Source organism: Bidens hawaiensis, unplaced genomic scaffold, assembly GCF_021521415.1.
Source record: "Bidens hawaiensis isolate Kalapana, Puna unplaced genomic scaffold, B.hawaiensis_p1.1 tig00026864_1, whole genome shotgun sequence".
Classification (NCBI taxonomy): domain Eukaryota; kingdom Viridiplantae; phylum Streptophyta; class Magnoliopsida; order Asterales; family Asteraceae; genus Bidens; species Bidens hawaiensis.
The window spans coordinates 1-19,335 of record NW_027494333.1 but is presented as its reverse complement, the minus strand read 5'-3'; the positions used below and the strand labels follow the sequence as shown (position 1 = coordinate 19,335).

Here is a 19,335-nt window from a genome sequence, read left to right as displayed (position 1 = left end):
GGTATTATCCTAATTTCAATGGTTAAAGTGTGAAATAGAAGGTCACTAGTTCAACTTATCTAGCGTAAAAATTAAACCGTTTAAAAAAAATAGTATTTCCTCTTTGACATGCCTAGGGAAACAAGATAATGATTGTATGGGTCCAATTGCATTGGTTGTGAGGTCTCTTTATTATCCAACAACCCCATAAATCTATATAGTAATTGTAACCTTGCAACACCCATATTAGAATTAGACATTTAGACCAAATAATTTTTTTCTTAAAAATAAAGTACAATTTATCTAAGATACGATTCAACATGACAACCCAATAAGATTAGTAGCTCTAAATTACATCAGATAATATGCCAACTTTTATATAACATAATTTTGTTTTGCAATTTCCTAGGTAATACTTTGCAGCACTTTAAACTAAAATATTACTAACCTAGAAAATTTTCAACATGCATCACTTTTGAGCGTTGATATAAAGGATGGCCTGGTCCGATTAATTTGGTTAAACGACTTTGAGCGTTGATGGATCAAGCTAATTTCAATTACTATATTTAATTTTATCTTGGATCATACTGTTGATTGAAAATATTTTAACAATTATGAGTCTCGGGAAGAGTGGGCCTGGGCGACTACACACCCCGTACATGGGCTAGTCCAGCCCCGAGTATAGGCATAAGCAAATTGAAGGAGTAAACCGCGGTTTTCGTCAATGTTGGTTTGTTCAAATGGGCGGTTTTAATCCAGTAGTTTCAAATTTGCTATTTTCGTCCCTGTGGTTTCATTTCACTTGCAATTAAACCCGAATTCACTAATCTCGTTAAGTCTGGTCGTTAAACCCATCTGTGCGTCCTTCACGTGAGGGGCAGTTTTGTCATTTTCTCCCCAAATAAACCCCAGTCCTAATTCGCAAGCCCCCTCACGTGAGGGGCTGGGGTGTATCTTGGAAAAAAAAAAGGGCAAAACTGCCCCTCACGTGAAGGACATGTTGATGGGTTTAACAATCAGACTTAACATGATTAATGAATTCGGGTTTAATTGCAAATGAAATGAAACCACGGGGACGAAAATCGCAAATTTGAAACTATTGAACTAAAACAACAGATTTGGACAAACCATAAGGACGAAAACCGCAGTTCACTCTTTTAAAGACATAGGTGACAAAACTCATAACCTAACCATTATGAGATCAGTTATTTCACTTTGGTTACTTTTATTGCTTTCATTATGTTTCAATTATTCTGTTTTTAACTTTTCAAATATCAACCACATTGGCTTCTAATATTTTTGTCAACCTCTTAAATACCCTTTTCATATCATCAATATTTTACTTAAACCACCCATGGAGGACACACACAAAACCATGCTAATGGTTGCATTAACATCATCTTCTTTAGCATTATTATTATTAATCACTTTCACCTTGATTTGCATTTGCAAAAGAAACCATTCAAGAAATGAATCATGGGATAACAAAGAATCAACCTTTGGAGTTGAAGACATGAAGATAATAAAGGAGGAGATGATCAAGTTTGAAGGTGGTGAAGATCTCACTTGTTTTGATGTATTGGATGCTCCTGGTGAAGTTATTGGTAAATCAAGTTTTGGGACTTTGTATAAGGCAAATTTGGTGACAAGTAATACAATTGTGGTGTTGAGATTCTTGAGACCAGCTTGTACTAGGAGGGTTCAAGATGTTATGCACGCGGTACGAGTTCTCGGGTCGGTTAGGCATCCTAACTTGGTTCCTCTTTGTGGGTTTTATGTTGGTCCTAGAGGTGAAAAGCTTATGGTTCATCCTTTCTATAGGAGGGGGAATCTTGCGGAGTTCGTTAGAGGTGATTCGCTCTTTTCTTTCGGTTTTCGGGTTGATGGGTTGTACTTGTTTATCTGAACATTACCCATATATTATTCGTGTCAAATACATTAACAATAACCAAATCAATCCTATCTAAATGAGTTGAATATGCTGACGGGCTATAATCTGATTGTAAATAGGTTAAATGAGTCATAAACCGGTTGCTGGATGTAAATGAGTTAAACGTGTGACTTTTATAAAAAGGAGTAAATTACACTTTTTGTCTTTTAGGTATATGCTAACCTGGAAGTTATGTTTCTTAAACAAAGGTAATTACAATTTGAAAAAGTAAATTTTGTTAACTTTTTTTACAAATATTTTGCCTTTACACAAAGAAAAAAGGTGTACTTTTCACAATATTTTACTATCAATTTTTCTTTCTTTTTTTACTTTATATATTATTTAACCGAGTCAAACGGATTACAAGTTGTAAAAAAATTATGAATGGGACACAAACAGGTTGGGGCTGCAAACTGAGTTAAACTGGTTATCAGGTTGACCGTATGATCTTACTTTTTTTAACCTTTTTATTTAAATTTTAAAATGGGCGATCATCAACTCATTTTATCTAAATGAATTGAACATACCAACAGGAACATGACATTTTTATTAAACGAGTTAGAAATAGCAACTCAAAACCTTATTTTATTTCCGTCGTGTTAGAAATGGTACATAAACCTCTAGCAATGTGGTACTTACTGATTCTTTTGTTGTACATAATAAAGTTAATAATTACTTTTAATTGGGCAGATGGAAATGGTGAGGCTCAGAAATGGAGTGTGATTTACAGAATATCAAGTGGCATTGCTAGAGGATTAAACCATCTCCATACAACCCTTCAAAAGCCAATCATCCATGGAAATCTAAAATCAAAAAACATACTTTTAGGTCGAAATCAGACGCCATTTGTATCTGATTTCGGCCTACATATGCTCTTAAATCCATCCACAATTCAAGAAATGATCGAAGATGCTGCGGTTGAAGGCTACAAGCCACCCGAGTTGATTAAAACAAATGATACAAGTGTTGAAACCGATATCTTCAACTTTGGAGTGATCTTGCTTGAATTACTTACGGGTAAAGAACCGAATGAGAAACCAAACCCTAATCAAGATTTTAATTCTAACTCAATATTGGATCATCGAATATTCGGTCCAGTTGACGAAGAAGACATTTTGAAATTGTATCGTCTTGCAATGGCTTGTTGCTCGCCATTGCCTTCTTTTAGGCCCGACATAAAGTACATTTGCAAGAAGCTGCAAGAAATCGAATCATGATGACCAAAATCGATCATGGTTGTGTTAAACGTTAAGATGATTCTTCCGAAAAAAATAGCAGCTAATGCCTTATACTAGTATGTTTTTAAGAGCACGGTTTAGGATCGTTTTCTACGATTTAAAGTTATGATAATTATATTAATTTTAGCTGGTATATAAAATAATAGATGTTACTATACACCAAGTAAACATTAAGTAACAAACAGCTTACAAAACAATAAAATCAAGTACCAATAAACTTTCATTACTAATTGAAAAAAAAAGGAAACCTTACCGTCGAGTAGTCGAGCAGCCAATAATCCTAAATGAAAGTCTTCCACCTAAGAGACTTGCAAACCGCAAAAGTCTTGAATCGCATAGTCTATGGCATCCGTAATGATGAACATAAATCGAATAAAACTAAAACAGTTTCCAGCCGCTTTTGCTGCTTCCATTTGATCAAGTCTGTGATACAGTAATTAGGCGTGTAAACGAGCCGAACAAACACGAACGTGGGTGTGTTCGTCAATTTAACTTTAACCTCACATGAACACAAACACATAATCGACAAATGCTTGTGTTCATGTTCGTGTCCATTCATATTCGTTCGTTGAAAACCTAAAGAAGCATGAACAAAAACAAACTTAAACGAAAATAACAGAACATAAGCTAACGCAAACGAACATAATTGACCAAACATAACCAAGTATATATGTATGTATATATGCATAAAATTTAAACAAGCATAAATGAACATAAATGAACCAACATAAACGAACAAACAAAACGTGTGTTCGTTTAATTAAATGAACATTTTTTTTCATGAACATAAACGAACTTCCAGTCAAACAGTTCATGAGTGTTCAGTTCGTTTACAGGCCTAACAGTAATCAAGGCAGCATTTGTGCAGCTATATGGTCAAAGAAAACAGTGTTTATTTGATTAGTATCAACACAAAAAAAAAAAAAATCTGAAGTAGCAAACTGAAATTACACAGAAGCAGTTTGATATAATATCAGCAACAGTTAAAGATTATTCACATTCTGATCAATTGTTCAATGCCACAGCAGCGTTTTACGAAGATAAAGTTCTAATCAGTAGCAAATGGAACAACTTGATTTTTTGCATTACACTTATCAAAGATTTTTAGTAAAAGAGCAAGAAATGAGTAATTGAATCATTATACTCACAAGTTTCAACAAGCATATTAAACTCTCAAAAGACTACAAAACAAACTAAAACAGTTCATCAAGCATTGAGTCATTACATCAAACAGCTAAGTAGCTAACATGCATATATCAGAACTTATTAAAGCTAAACCTCAACGCACTTTGTAACCGGTCAGAATGAAGCTAAACACTGGATATAAGGATGAATTTCCCTGCGCCCATGCCTTCCAAGCTCAAAGTCGGTGGTCATATAAGTTAACCACTTAAAACTCTTTTCCAGAACATCGTACCTTATGATCGCCCTATCAAGTTTCAGCAACAGGAATGTATCTTCTTCCTTTTCACCTCTAACAACATCAATTACCTTAAAATTGAAATAACGGGCATGTGGGAAGCTCAGGATCATGCGAGGATAACCATCCAAATCATCATCATCTACCCGGTACTTGACAACCCACCCTGAATGATCCCCTAACATCTCATACACAGTCAGATGGATAGAGGATTCATGACTGGTGGTTTTCACCATATGCAAATGGCCTCGGGATTCCCCAAAGTACCTTGGGAGATGCAACTGCACCGGCAATGGTAATGGCAAGTTTTGCAGCTGTTCTAAGTTGAGATCGAAATATAATGGATTATGACCAAATGGATCCCAGTATATCGCTCCGTTCCAGTAAACTCCACTTCCGAAGGGCACGTAAAATTCCTCAGAGAAAGAACTGTTTACAGTCTTCCATTTCCCCGTCTCGGAATAATATATATGAATAACAAATATACCTGCATTACCAAGAATACAAACAACTTTGTAACGGGGACAAGTTGTTTGATGAAACGCGAGCCCCATGAAACGGATCGTTTTATGAGCATCGCCATCTCCAGGGACCGAAGGGATGATCGCAAACTGCTTGGTGGTGGGATTGAATACGTAGTACTTATGATCACGTATATGACCTCGATCACTACAACAAAGAAGCAAACCGTTACAAGATTGAACGATTTTGATACCGTTTAGATCAGGGCAGAAATCAAGACCGCGGAAAGGAGGAGGGCTTCGGTCTTCAATGTCATACGGGACGTACTTGTTGTGGACAAAAAGACCAGGAGAGATCGGAAGTTTGTCGTACCGGAGGGTGAAACTCCGGTGACCTAGAAGCCACCACCAGTGTTTCGATACAGATTTGAACTGCAGGATGGAGGTAACAGGGAGCCGGTGAAGGATTTCGGTTAAAAGGTCATCGTTGGAACCGATCCGTTCTGCAGACGAAGTCAACTGATGATCAGAATCTGTTGCGGTTTCCTTCGGGTGGTAGTTTTTTAGGGCGTTTTGGGTTTTCCTGATTTTGGCTCTGGTACTTACCATTGTAGAATTGGTGGAGGCCAAACGGAAGTGGTGTGAATTTTAATGGCGCAAGACTGCGATGAAAGCTGGTGAAACGGGCTTTCGATGTAAGCTTTCGATTAAAAATCATTTGATGTGAAAACTCATTTATAAGTCGAAAGAGGAAAGAAATCTCAGTGATAGTGGTCTGTTACAAGATTATGTAATATTGTATAATCAGATTCAGATATTGTGGATGAACCAAAACAGACATTAATATTAATTGTTAGCAGTCGGTGGCCCATTGGCAGAGACAAAGCCCCTTAAACACCTAAAGGTCCTGGGTTTGTGTCCCCGGAAGTAAAAGAAACCCGCCTTTCAAAAAAGAATATATTTATTGCTAGCATATAAATTCATAGTGACAATTTACTTTCCATTAACTATAATACATTTTTTTATTAAGCTGTTCATTGATTAATTCTAATTAATTCACCTACAGTTCAGTATATCAGATATTTTTATAATATAACCTTTAACAAAAAAATAACATTTATATCATTAAAGAAGTAAAAAAAACTAAGACTTTTTGAGGAATTCACCAATAAGTCCTTTGACTACATGTTTGACTGATTAAATCTCCAGACTTTGTAAACTAACAAAACAAAACTTTTTATAAATGTTGGAGACTTAAGTGAATCACATATAAGAACCATTTTGCTGTTTTTATAAAAGTTGAAAGATTTAGGATTGCAAAAGGCAAAGACTTTTGAAAATAGAAACAAACAAAATCCAAGGACTTCATCCTAAAGTTTCTTAAAGTTAAGGGATCTAATCATGCAAAAACAAAGTACGAATAGGCCTGTAAACGAACCGAAAGTTCAATTAACTGTCCATAAACGGTTCAGTGGAAGTTCGTTTATGTTTGTTCATTTAATAAACAAAGAACATGAACAAAAAGTTTGTGTTCATTTAATTAAATGAATGAACATGAATACATGTTTCATTCATTCATTTATGTCTGTTTATGTCCAATCATGTTCGTTTACATATTAGTCGAAAACATATGAATATTATTTGTATTTTACAAATTATATCACCTTAATATGTTTTATATTTGTTCGTCTGTATTCATTTATGTATGTTTCTATTCATTACGTGAGTTCATATACGTTTATTTGTTTTTGTTTATCTTTGTTCAATTATGTTCGTGACATATTCGTTTAGATTTTAAATGAACAGTCGTAAACGAACACGAACATGTTCATTTATTAAACGAACGAACACGAACACAAATATGTGTACGATTAAGTGTTCGTGTTCGTTTACAGGCCTAACTACGGATACTTGCACACAAATTTAGCAAAAGCTTACCAATATTTGGGAGTTACAATTCACCAAGTGATAAACTCAAGAGAGGTGACTCATCCTCACCAGAAGGCAAAGATTCAGCCATAGTTGCGGTTGGATCAGGGTCCTCTATGTCATTATGGGTATCAACGGTTTGACCATCATCCAGTTATTACATTGGCTTGAGAAAACAGAGGAGTAGCGTTTTCCCAACGATTCTTGACAGACAAAAACCTAATCAAGATTAACATAAACCGGATGAGACACTATACTTTCAGAAAACTTTACTCCTCTCTTTTCTCAAGCAAATGTAAAAAGCGGATTGACATCCAAGCTTTACTAACACTCACTACTCGGATTAACACAAGCCTAATCAGGATTAAACGCGTATTTGTAAATAATGACTTATTAACCATACCAGAAGATTCTTGGGCCTTTGTTAGAACTGATGAATAATGCATCGTATAGCTTTCTCAATTGATTCTATTCTAAAGGTAATGTTTCAAAAATGTCACTGTTCTCTGCATCATTTGCAAAATGATATAAAGCCTTGACTGAAGACGTGCACGTCACTGGAACCTTAATGCAATCATTCACCACATCCCACAACTATTGCTGACTTGTGCATCATCTGGCAATCGCATTATGATCTAACAGTAAAATGAAAAATGGTTAACGTTTGGAACAGAAACATTTGAAAAAGTACTAATAGAAAAAAAAATTAAAATACAAAACCCTTGCTTTATGAACATAACTATTATAAGATATAAGAGTAGTTTCTTTATCAAGCACAACATTCCATGTAAAAATTTATTATGTTTCAAGATGATTTAGTACAAAATAACTCCAAGTTGTTTAGATACACCATTGAAGAAAGTTATGCTCCAAATAGTTAAATGATATTACAACCAGCAGTGTTGGAAAAATCGGATTTAATCGCCAACTAATCATTGCTAATTGTTCCTAATCAGTCCTAATTCCGGCCAATTCCAACAATTTCAAAATGTGTGTGTGTATATGTAACCGGAATTACATATAAAACAGAAAATTGCATATAAAAATTCGAATCCGATTGATGGCTAGTGAGTTGTAGAACAGTGACAAGCAGCCAGTAATCATTAACTTAAGTGGTTTAAATATTAAAACCTAAGGGCGCGTTCGTTTGACAGAATTCGTGGGAATTCAAAAAAATTGGAATTAAAATCCCATGACATCGCGTGTTCGTTTCGTTGGAATTGGAATCTTAATTCCATTTTGATGTGTCCGGTTGTTAAAGAATTGGAATTGGAATTCAATTCCTTCAAATTCCTTGAAATAAAGGGATTCCAAATCCTTCTAAAATGTGGAGGATTTCAAGTGAATTCATTAGAATCTTTTCTCGAGATTTTTTTTTAACGAGGACAACAAATAAAACATTTTAGTTTTTTTACCTTTTTTGTTTTTGATATATATTTTGAGTTATGAATTTATTATTATTATTTTTGAATATTTTTTTGAAGGGTTTTTTATCTTAATAGAAAACCCCTAAAAAATAATAAAAAAAATCATAACGCAAAATATAAATAAAAAACAAAAAATCTTAAAAATCTAAAATGTTTCTGCTGTTATCCTCACTAAAAAAAAACAATTCCAATTCGTCTGGGTGATAGATTCCAATTCATTTGTCAAACGAACACATCAAGAACGGAATTGGATTTCAATTCCTTCCAATTCCTATTGGAATGTTCAGATTCCAAATCCAATTCCAAATCCTATGCAAATTCCAATTCTAATTCCATTCCATTATGTGAAACGAACGCGTCCTAAGTGTTTAAATTGAATGAACTTGTAAATGTCACAATCATATATTATATTCCAAAAACTAATAAGCACATCATCCTAGCAAGCAAGGTACTACTTTCATTCAATCTCAAAGCATATGGCAACTATACTATAAATGATAATGATAATAATAATAATAATAATAATAATAAATAATATATACAAACAAACACCTCCGAAATAATGAATCTGACACGCGGCGATGGTTCTATTGGCAGGTGAAAAAAGGTTGATTGATACTGCGGTGGATGTTGAAGTTAGGGTTTTAGCGAAGAATTGAAAGCTTCACCTCCATGTCTATGGCGGAAGCGGGAATAATGGCCCAAATAGTTAACAACCTAAATGAAGCGAATTATTGATTTTACTAGATAGTCAATATTTTACATTGATTTTGAATATGGAATGATAGAGATAAGTTTTGGGAAAATTACGTGTGAAAACAAGGTAAAAGGCATTAAAGGACTAATACATTTATTGATTTTCTTTCTTCATATACAAGACACATGTCACATTTCTTCATCATTTTAAAACGTCAATAATTTTTTTTACGACGTTTTTATTGAAAAACAAATTCACCATAATAACGAGTGTCTTTTTATCTTTTATATGAGTACCGTATTGTTATATAAAATTTAAAAAAATTAGTGGGTTTTTTACGTATTGTGTTTTACAAAATTGTGTTATACAATTGTATTTATCATTGTGTTTTTTTTCATAGTGTTTTTTTTCATTGTGTTTTTTACATTGTGTTATACAATTGTGTTTTTATCGTTGTGTTTTTTTTTTCATAGTGTTTTTTTCCATTGTGTTTTTTACATTGTGTTTTTTAAATTGTGTTTTTCATAGTGTTTTCCATTGTGTTTTTTTCGGCGGCCCCCTGACTTTTTTCGGCGACTTTTCGGTGAATTTTCCGGCGATTTTTCCGGTGAAATTTCTCGGGGATTGTTTTCCGGTGACTTTTTTTCGGCGACTTTTCGGTGAATTTCCCGGCGATTTTTCCGGTGAAATTTCTCGGGGATTGTTTTCCGGTGACTTTTTTTTAGCGACTTTTCGGTGAATTTTCCGGCGATTTTTCCGGTGAAATTTCTCGGGGATTGTTTTCCGGTGACTTTCCGACGACTTTTCCGGTGAAGTTTCCCGACTAAATTTCCATAGACTTTTCTGGTGAGGTGGTGGCGGTGGGTGACGGTTGTGGTGGCGGTGGGCGGTGGAGTGGTGGTGGTTGTAGGAGATGAGTGAAGATGTAAGTGGGTTTTAGGTAAGTGGATTATTGAAATTAGTTTAAGTGGGTTTTGAGATTAAAGTAAGTGGGTTTTGAGATTAAAGTGTTAAGACTAAAATACCCTCCTTCCTAGCCTTCTTAGGAAAATCAAACTTCTTATTTTAACCTAACCCTGGTTACTGAAACGTATTTGTTCATAACGATCTACGACTAACAGAATCTTAACGTCGTTAGTTTCAGGTCGCAGGAAAAATGTTTTTGGCCAGAAAACTCAACATTTACGTCCCAAACATCTTGGTAATGGTGTATCGGACATTTAGGAGCCTTTTTCTAGTAAAAGCCCCAATTATTGAGGTTGCCGGAAACCCTAGAACCATCTTCGGAATCAGTTGATGGTGCTCAAGTGGTGGTAGTTGGTTAGCGGTGAGTCAATTGGCGGTGGGTGCGGTGTTCAGGTGGTGTTTTCCGGCAACAAATTTGAATTTTCTGGCCAAAAATGTTTCTCGGCAACCTGAAACTAACGGCGTTAGGATTTTGTTAGTCATGGACCATTAGGTACAAATACTTTAAAAGTTGGGACCATCAGTAGCCAATTCATTATTTGGGACCAACAATGACCAAAAGGCAATAGTTGGGATCATTAAAAACCAATATACCATTTTATTATTATTATTATTATTATTATTATTATGAGGAAATTGGATTTTAATAATCCCACCGAACTGAAGGTTGTTGGCCGATAATAATCTCAACTAAGTTTATTTTTACTGGTGTTCCCAAATTAAAAAAAAATTGGCTCTTAGTGGTTCTCTGTTAAAAAAACTTAACGGCATTAAGTTTTTATCGAATTTCAAACTGACTTTTTAGGGATTTTGATAAGAAGGATGATATGGGTTGATTGATATAAAACTTGGCTCGAAATTATGCTCCAAACAGCTTAATTAGTACTTTAAATCGGGTATTTGAACTTACAATTAGCAAAAATTAAGTTGTTTGGAGCCTTATTTCGAGCCAAGTTTTATATCAATCGGCACGTATCATCATTTTTATCAAAAACCTTAAAATTTTATTTTAAAATTCGGAAAAAACTTAACGCCGTTAAGTTTTTATTAACGGGGGACTATTGTGAGCCATTTTTTAAAAAATTTGGGACCATCAGTGAGAATAAACTAAGTTGGGATTATTGTCTGTCAATAGCATTTAGTTGGGTTTATTAAAATTCAATCTGCCTAGATTTTCACATATAGACTTCACATAAGTAAATATGCATTCTCTTAAAGTATAAAACCAAAATTATATTTAATTATTGACATTTTCATAATTCACAATATACAAATGGTATAATATTCAAATAATTTATATTTTTTTTTTGTTCTTATTCTTATCGACCAAAATCAAATAATTATTATGCTTGAATTAAACTTATTTATGTAAAATTAGCCATTCTTATAAATATGCCATTAAAAATCATTAAAATATATAATATACACACATATATAATATATATGTTACGTTTTCTTTATTTTCCATTCGTGTGTAGCACGGGTAACTATGTTGTTTATTTTTGCGTACCTGGGTGATGAATTCGACCAAATATTTAAACCTGTGATCTTGATTTCAATCTTCATAAATAATAAGCAGCCTAGATTAATCTTTGAATCGTGTGAGAATTTTCAGATAAACCTATTTCGCCGGTTACACGCGATTGATTTATCAGATAAGACAGAGATTTCTCTTAATTGGAATTGGATTTGTAAGTTTCTGTAAGTGCCATGAAGAACAGAACATGATAACTGACGTTATGTTCTTACTTTTCGATCTATCGAAAACTCCTCTGTATGTGGCCTCCATCATATTAAATAAAATTGATGTAATTGGGTTTAACCCAAAACCCAACTAATTAATAGCCCACTGATAATAATAACTTAAGGCCCATGTTATTATTCAATTAACAAAGTCTAAATAATAAGACCCAAATAACATCTAGAATTAAATCGAGCACACACTCTCGCGTCACCCAACTCGTTTAATATCTAACGTTATTTACTTGATCGACAAGCTAATCCAATATACTAAAATACACATTGATACACTAAAATTACCAACAATCCTCCCCCATTTTAGTGATATCCATGATTAGCTTAAATATTCTCACATAAACTCAAACGTATGCATAAATGAAATGTCGTGACGATTGAATTTCATCTTAGTATATTACACATTCCAAATATTCAAATATCAGGGTGTCGCCACGGATTGAACCCTTGCTATTCATAGTGAATACTCGAAGATAATACACACATACGTTTATAAATCCAAATTCCACTTGACACAATATTTTACCAGCCTATGTCTCAATCCTTCAAAGAATATATCAAAGCTCAAGTCCAAAGCTTCTTGAAGCGGCTAAACTTCATATTCTTATAGGTAGTTCATTAATCTTGCACCCACACTACAATTTTTCAATGAACTATTAAGAAGCTATACTTCAATACCTTGGGATGATACTACTAATGTGTTCCAATTTCTAGATGTTAAGCTTTCCACATTGAATTCAGCATCTAATATCATATTAGATAGGAATTGGGTATCTTAACATAAGAACTTTTATATGGACTTTAAACCCATCCCTATAGCTGATTTATTCACGAGATCTCTTCCTAACTCTTTAGTTAGATCATCAGCCAAATTATACTCAGATATCACAACGTGCCTGATGAATCATGCTATGTATAATATATATAACCGTCTAAACTTTCCATTATACAGCTGACTATAACTCAAAGTCGGCACTATCACACCTGATAGAGTTTGGTGATATCGTTTTAACCACAATGGAATTTCATAATTCCAGATTCATAGCCATTCAGCCCCTTTTATCAATTGCTACAAATGCTATAAACTCGCATTACATTGTCAATCGATGCAAATTCATTCATTAATTATCTAAGAAATGAAACATTCCCCAATAGAGAATACACATCCACTTAGTTATACAACTTGCACCAAAGTACCCTTCTAGAATTGAAGGAAAACTTAAACAAACCATAATTCATAGTTCATTCCTATAGGTTAACCAAACAAGACAAAGGAATGGTAACGATCTATTTCATTCACTTGTCCATTCCATTACTTTTCTCATTCCATTTCCCATTCATTCCATTACCTCCAACCAAACATATTTTTCTCTGTTGTTCAATTAAATATATAATACTTTTGTATACATTTATCATTATAGTTTTCTCTCTCTTCAACTCACAACCAATTCAACAAACATTAAAAAATAAATAGAGGCAAACAAATTTTTCAAAATTTGTAAAAAATCACAACATTTTCTTTCTCCGTCCTGTAATTTACAAATTCCTAAAACATAATGATGCTTTACTGTTGTTATCTTGACTTCTGACATTTAAAATTTTTTTCTCCTAAACCAATTATTCAATTTAATGATGACTATGACGACCCAAATCTGAACTGTTAGAAAAACTACAAGGGCAGGTGGGGTCCTATTAATTAAAAGAAAATTTAATCTATTTGATCATGGCGGAGTGGACTACTCGTTAGAGTCTCTTACTCGAGAAAAAGTCTATGGAAAAGATGATTGTGATGATTACCTGGTGGGTTTTGTTAAGCTAGCTTTCAGAATTCCTCGGTCCTGAAACAAAGGTGTTAGGAACAAAGCGGGGAACCGGAAGCGACAACACACAGGCACAAACGACAAACACGCAGAGATAGAAAATAAACAAACACGACACAAGAATTTCATGTGGTTCGGTCCCAGCGAGGGACCTACATCCACGGCTGCAGCTAGGTTATTTCATTATTGATGCTACAAAGCCACAAATTACAATTACAATAAATAACTCCAATGAGTCTTATTATAGGATTTTAATTTTAGTGTGCAACCACAGTGGTATCATTCGAGGCATTGTCAAACGATACAAAAAATATTGCATCATGTTTGAACTACGTTATCTATAGTTATAAATAAATTATTTATAGTATGCGGATACCCAAAAGTTTCTGGCTTAATCGTACGCTTCATCTTTTACCATGTATTGAGATTTATCCTGAGCGGTGATGCAAAATTATGTTTTAGTACACCGTGTGGAGCCAACCAAACATTGCAAGATAGATTCACACCCGGTTTTTTACAACAACCAATTTTGGATCGGGTTTTAGGACAAAATGCTATACCCTATTAATAACCGGTGGGTAGGGTCGGAGTTAGAACAAGTTACACAATACCCGGTTATAGGTCATACCTGGTTACGGGTTTTTTTCGGGTCTGGTACCGTACCCGGTTTTACGTGCTCAGCTGACAGGAACCATGAATTAATTAGTTTGGTTGAAGAGTTATTGGGCTCCCAATCAAACAAATTGGGCTGCAACAATAAGACTGCTTCAAGCCTTTTTTTTTTTTTTTGTATCATAGATCAACAAATTGGGCTTCCAATGAATGTTAGTGAACTTTTTTGAACCAATTTTGACGGAAGGAGTGAAGGCTTGAGTATTAAACATTGTCATAGTAGGAAATTCAGTGTTGGTACTTTTTAGAAATTGTATGTAATATATAATATTTATTCATCTGTTGATGTTTTTGAAGTCGTTCGTCCTGGTCTCCTTGAATATTGTACGTATGTATGCTTTCAATGTTAATGTTCTTGTGACATAATTATTGTTTCCAACCACTGATCGAGTGTACGTGTAATATGTTCATATCCTAAGGAAAAGAAATATACAAAACAACAATAAATACTATGAAATGAAGATAAACATATTATGTTATTTAAGATTTGAAGAAAGCATTTCTCTCCAATGTTCAGGTGGGTGTCTTGTTCTTTTTGGCGGCAGTCGTCGCTACTGTGAGGTCTAGAATAAGTTCCCTCATTAACGGCCTAGAGTGAGGGCTTTTTTGCACGCATGAGAGCGCAGCCTGGACAAGTAAATCCACTTGCTCAGCAACTTGTTCGTCAGGCGGAGGAAGGCGTTGATCTAGAAGTTCAGTCTCAGATATGCCTTTCGTGTCTTTTAACAATGTAAGGAGATCCCCTGGATGCTTACCCATTATAACTTCTAGTGTTAATACGCCAAAGCTGTAAACATCACACTTCTCATTCACTTCCATCGTGTATGCAAGTTCTGAAAAAAAAAGGAGAAATTAATTCAGCATCTTGTGTATACAACTAGTAGTTAAAAGGTTGATTTGTACCTGGAGCAATGTAACCAAATGTTCCGGCAAAAGAAGTCCAGTTGGATGAATCTGGCTTTAATAGCCTTGCGGTGCCGAAGTCAGACACATGAGCAACCCAATCGGAATCGAATAATACATTGTTACTTGATAGGTCCCTATGGATGACTGGCTGTGAACAATCATTGTGCATATAGGATAAGGCCTTGGCAATACTTTTAACAGCCATTACTCGTTTTTTCCAATCAAATTCAATGGCTTGTTCCTTGTGATTCAATACGCTTCTTAAGCTCCCCCCTGACAAGAACTCATACACCAAAAACGAGTAACGTGAATGTGAACAATATCCGTAGAGTTTGACGATGTTTTGATGGCGTATTTCTGTCAATGCTCGGATCTCATTTTCAAAACTCTTTAGATTTTGCACCTCACCGTCTTCTGCTGCATGAATTCTTTTCACGGCAAAAACTTCAGATGACAATTGTGCTTTATAAACAGTTCCATATCCACCAACCCCAACAATATACTTCGAGTCAAAGTCCTCCAAGGCTTCCATGATTCTCTCAAACACCATTTTCCCATCATAGTTCCAAATGGTAAATGGTTTTGCTCGTGTCTCTCGTGGCCTAATGCTTACAACATTCGGGCTTCTTTTATGGTGATAGCTTAACATGACAACAGTAAAAACCACGAGCAACAAGAATCCCAATGTAGGAAGTATGATCAGAACAACAATCGAAACCTTCTTTTTATTACCTTGGTTCCTTGGTTGGCTGGGACATACTAGCCCTGTGTTATTTCCACATAACCCCTTGTTGTGTCCAAGGGCCTCCATTGGAGCATCTTCAAATGCTTTCATCTTTGGAAGTGGGGCCTTCTAGCTGATTAAAAGATACATCAACTGTGGTTAAACTTAACATCTCAGTGAAACTTGAAGGAATAGAGCCTGTGAGGTTATTGTGAGAGAGGTTCAACATTTGAACAACCGCCAAACCCCCAAGCTGTGGCGGTATTCTCCCAGTCAAATTATTTTCACTTAGATCAAGGGATTCTAACTTTTCCAACTTGGAAATTTGTACAGGAATAGCTCCCTCAAGTTTATTACCACTTAAGTTCAAGTTCCTTAACTTTAAGCATTCTCCTAAATTTTCATCAATTGGCCCCGTAAGAGAATTTTGTGCTAAGTTAAGTTCTTCTAAGTTATTCAAATTACCCAACTCCGAAGGAATTGCACCTGATAGCTTATTGTCATCCAAGTACAAGTTCACTAGTGAGCTTAATCTTTCAAGGCTAGTTGGGATTTCACCAACCAAGTGATTTGATGAAAGATTTAGCCGGACTAATCTTGTTGCTCCACCTAGCTCTGAGGTATTTTTCCAGACAAGTTACTGTTGGATATCTTTAAGCTAGTTAAATTAGGACATGATCCCCAATTGCTAGACACCTCACCATAGAACTTATTGTAACTCAAATCTATATAATCCAACTCCGGATATATCCCAAAATCTTGGGAGATGTTTCCGGTCAATTGGTTATTTTCAAGGCGTACTCTAAATAGGCTGCTACAGTTTTTCAAGCTCTTTGGTACATAGCCGGAGAAGTGATTGTAGCTCACTGTGAAATGTGTAAGAAGACCGGAGATACAGATGTCGTTTGGTAAAGGACCATAGAGCATGTTGTTAGACACTGCGAACATTTCCATCTTAGTTAGATTCATATCTAGGGGAATGGAGCCTACAAGATTATTCATGAACAGGCTCAAAGCAACAAGGGGTGTTCTCCTTCCTAATTCTGGGGGGTATGAAGCCACTGAATTTGTTATCACCTAAGTGCAACTCTGTAAGCTGAGTGTAATTTGCAAAATATTTAGGGATCGACCCAGATATGAGGTTATCACTAAAGTACATCCTTCCTAGCCTACTGAAATTTTGGAAAGTAATTGGAATGGTACCTGTGATAAGGTTCTTGCCAATCTCAAGATCCATCAGATCCCGAGCCCCAGCTAGTTCGGATGGAATGGTCCCAGAAAGTTGATTATCATACAGGTAAAGGAAATAGAGAAAGGTTAAATTTCCTATTGAGGAAGGAATGGCTCCAGTAAGATTATTGGAAGAGAAGTCAATGTTTTGGACCAAACTCAGTTTCCCAATTTCTGGAGGGATGGGTCCCTCAAGCTGATTGTCATGTAAGTAGAGGAAAACTACTTGTTTGAGGTTACATATACTATTTGGGATATGACCATTAAGATGGTTACTATACAACTGGAGGGAACTTAAGTTTTTGAGGTTCCCTATGCTATTTGGGATATTACCACTAAGTTGGTTACTATACAAATTAAGGGAACTTTAATCTTGTGAGGTTACCTATGCTATTTGGGATATTACCACTAAGTTGGTTACTATACAAATTAAGGGAACTTAATCTTGTGAGGTTACCTATGCTATATGGAATATGACCAGTAAGACTGTTAGTGGTAAAATAAAGCACATCCAAATATCTTAGCCTTCCTATCTCCGATGGAATTTTCCCTGAGAAGTTGTTAGTGGCCAGGGCTAAATATCTGAGATTAGACATGTTACCAATGCTGGAAGGAATGGAGCCATACAGCAAGTTAAATGAAAGATCAAAAGTTTCAAGATTCCGTAGTGCCCATGTATCAAGATTATCAAGTGTACCTGTTAAGTTTACATTTTGAACTCTGATGCTTGTTACAACACTTTCTATAGCTCCAGTACCATTGCTGCAATCGATTCCTGTCCAGTTATTATGGCATGGGTTGCTTCCAACCCACGATGAGAGAGCTGATTGGCTTTGTTTATCAAGGCTGGCTTTCCATTTTAAAAGGGCAGATGCTACAGTTGTTGGTGTAGCGGTTGCAAGTGTAGGAACACACAAAAGATTATAACAAGAGAACAATAATACAACCGTAATGGAGAGAGACATGAAAGATCGTAAAACTGGGTGGTTACAAAATGGCATATCTCTCATTTTAAGGAAGCAAAAGATCCAAGTGTAAGATGTATGACAGACAAAAAAAAAAGTTGAGATTTGTAACCACAAAAGACTTGCTTTACTAATCAAGAATGCATGCTACTTATAGAAAATTAAATTACATATTGCCTCCCTAATGACCTATCACTTCATCATGATAACCCTCTATATTGAGTTGTTGTCAATTGCATCACCAAGTTGTAGAATTACAGAAGCTTTGGACACAGTAACATACTCTTCATCAATTCTCAAGCTTTCATGGTTTCAGAATATGAATTTTTATTTTATTTTTTTGAGTTAAGTGGTTTAGATAAATTGTAATAGGTATTAGGTACATGACATGATTTGTTTTAGGAACTAATGTCATGAATTTCTATCTAACATACATGATTTGCTTTTTTTCTCTGTCGGTGCCAAGGGAGGTGGGGCGGTGTTCCCACCGGTACCAAGGCGGCATTGCGTCCCTTCTGCTCTCACTCTGTCCACCCTTATATACAGAGGGTTATGTTATATGTTAAAAACAAATTGTCACCCTAAAACACAATGTTGTAAAAATCCAAATTTTGAGAACATATAAAAATGATAATAAATAAATACTAATCAATAATGATTCATGACGTTGTAATAACTGTCTAGAGGATAACTTCTTTTATTTTCAGAAATTTATCGATCCACAAATGAAACACTGACAGATGTACCTGACTTGTTCTTTATTTTTTGTTATCTTATCTTGACCTAACTATAAAATTCTTGCTCCCGATACAAACACATTTTTCTTAAATGACATGACTAGGAAAACGTTGAACGCTTATACATATTCTTTTGATCATATTACGACTTTCTTTTTTAGGTTGCTACATCAGACATACAAGTATTGTACCAAAACTGTAAAGACCAGTACCGACTGACTTTCCATTACATTTTCACCGTAGCATGCTAGTTGAGTACCACTAGTTTAATTAGAACGGAATTTAATCTACTCCTTATTCCAAGTCTTCTCTTTGGACTTTATGTAAAAAATGAGATTGTGATATAGCCTTAACCTAAATTAGCCAAATCACTAAAATATGGAATCAAGTCTAGCTTAAACACACTGTACACAAAAATTAAGTTTGTTTAATAAACCTGCCCAAGCCACAGCTTCGCTTATCGAGCTTGAGTGTATGAG

At 35.0% G+C, this 19,335-nt stretch overlaps 2 protein-coding genes and 1 pseudogene across 3 annotated transcripts; 1 reads left to right on the top strand and 2 right to left on the bottom strand.

Annotated features, from left to right (window-relative positions):
* Positions 1 to 1,300: 1,300 nt before the first annotated feature.
* On the top strand, positions 1,301 to 3,195 carry LOC143574246 (putative kinase-like protein TMKL1). Its single transcript, XM_077058911.1, has 2 exons — positions 1,301 to 1,829; positions 2,600 to 3,195. The coding sequence occupies exons 1-2, from the start codon at positions 1,334 to 1,336 to the stop codon at positions 3,124 to 3,126; spliced, it is 1,023 nt and encodes a 340-aa protein (XP_076915026.1). The 5' UTR covers positions 1,301 to 1,333; the 3' UTR covers positions 3,127 to 3,195.
* A 1,117-nt stretch (positions 3,196 to 4,312) lies between these two features.
* LOC143574245 (F-box protein At5g07610-like) lies at positions 4,313 to 5,644 on the bottom strand. The gene has a single exon (XM_077058910.1). It carries the CDS (start codon positions 5,635 to 5,637, stop codon positions 4,447 to 4,449), a length of 1,191 nt encoding a protein of 396 aa, XP_076915025.1. The 5' UTR covers positions 5,638 to 5,644; the 3' UTR covers positions 4,313 to 4,446.
* Positions 5,645 to 14,629: 8,985 nt separating this feature from the next.
* On the bottom strand, positions 14,630 to 18,351 carry LOC143574237 (uncharacterized; annotated as a pseudogene). Its single transcript, XR_013142556.1, has 2 exons — positions 15,198 to 18,351; positions 14,630 to 15,127 (listed from the first exon to the last, which is right to left on the bottom strand). The product of XR_013142556.1 is annotated as an uncharacterized LOC143574237 (transcript).
* Between the last annotated feature and the right edge of the window lie 984 nt (positions 18,352 to 19,335).

What these genes read in the sequence shown, in the direction of transcription:
- LOC143574246 (XM_077058911.1), top strand. Translation starts at nt 1,334, where the DNA reads ATGGAGGACACACACAAAACCATGCTAATGGTTGCATTAACATCATCT. An exon ending in TCTTGCGGAGTTCGTTAGAG is followed by an intron (nt 1,830 to 2,599) that starts GTGATTCGCTCT and finishes TTAATTGGGCAG; the next exon opens with ATGGAAATGGTGAGGCTCAG.
- LOC143574245 (XM_077058910.1), bottom strand. Translation starts at nt 5,637, where the DNA reads ATGGTAAGTACCAGAGCCAAAATCAGGAAAACCCAAAACGCCCTAAAA.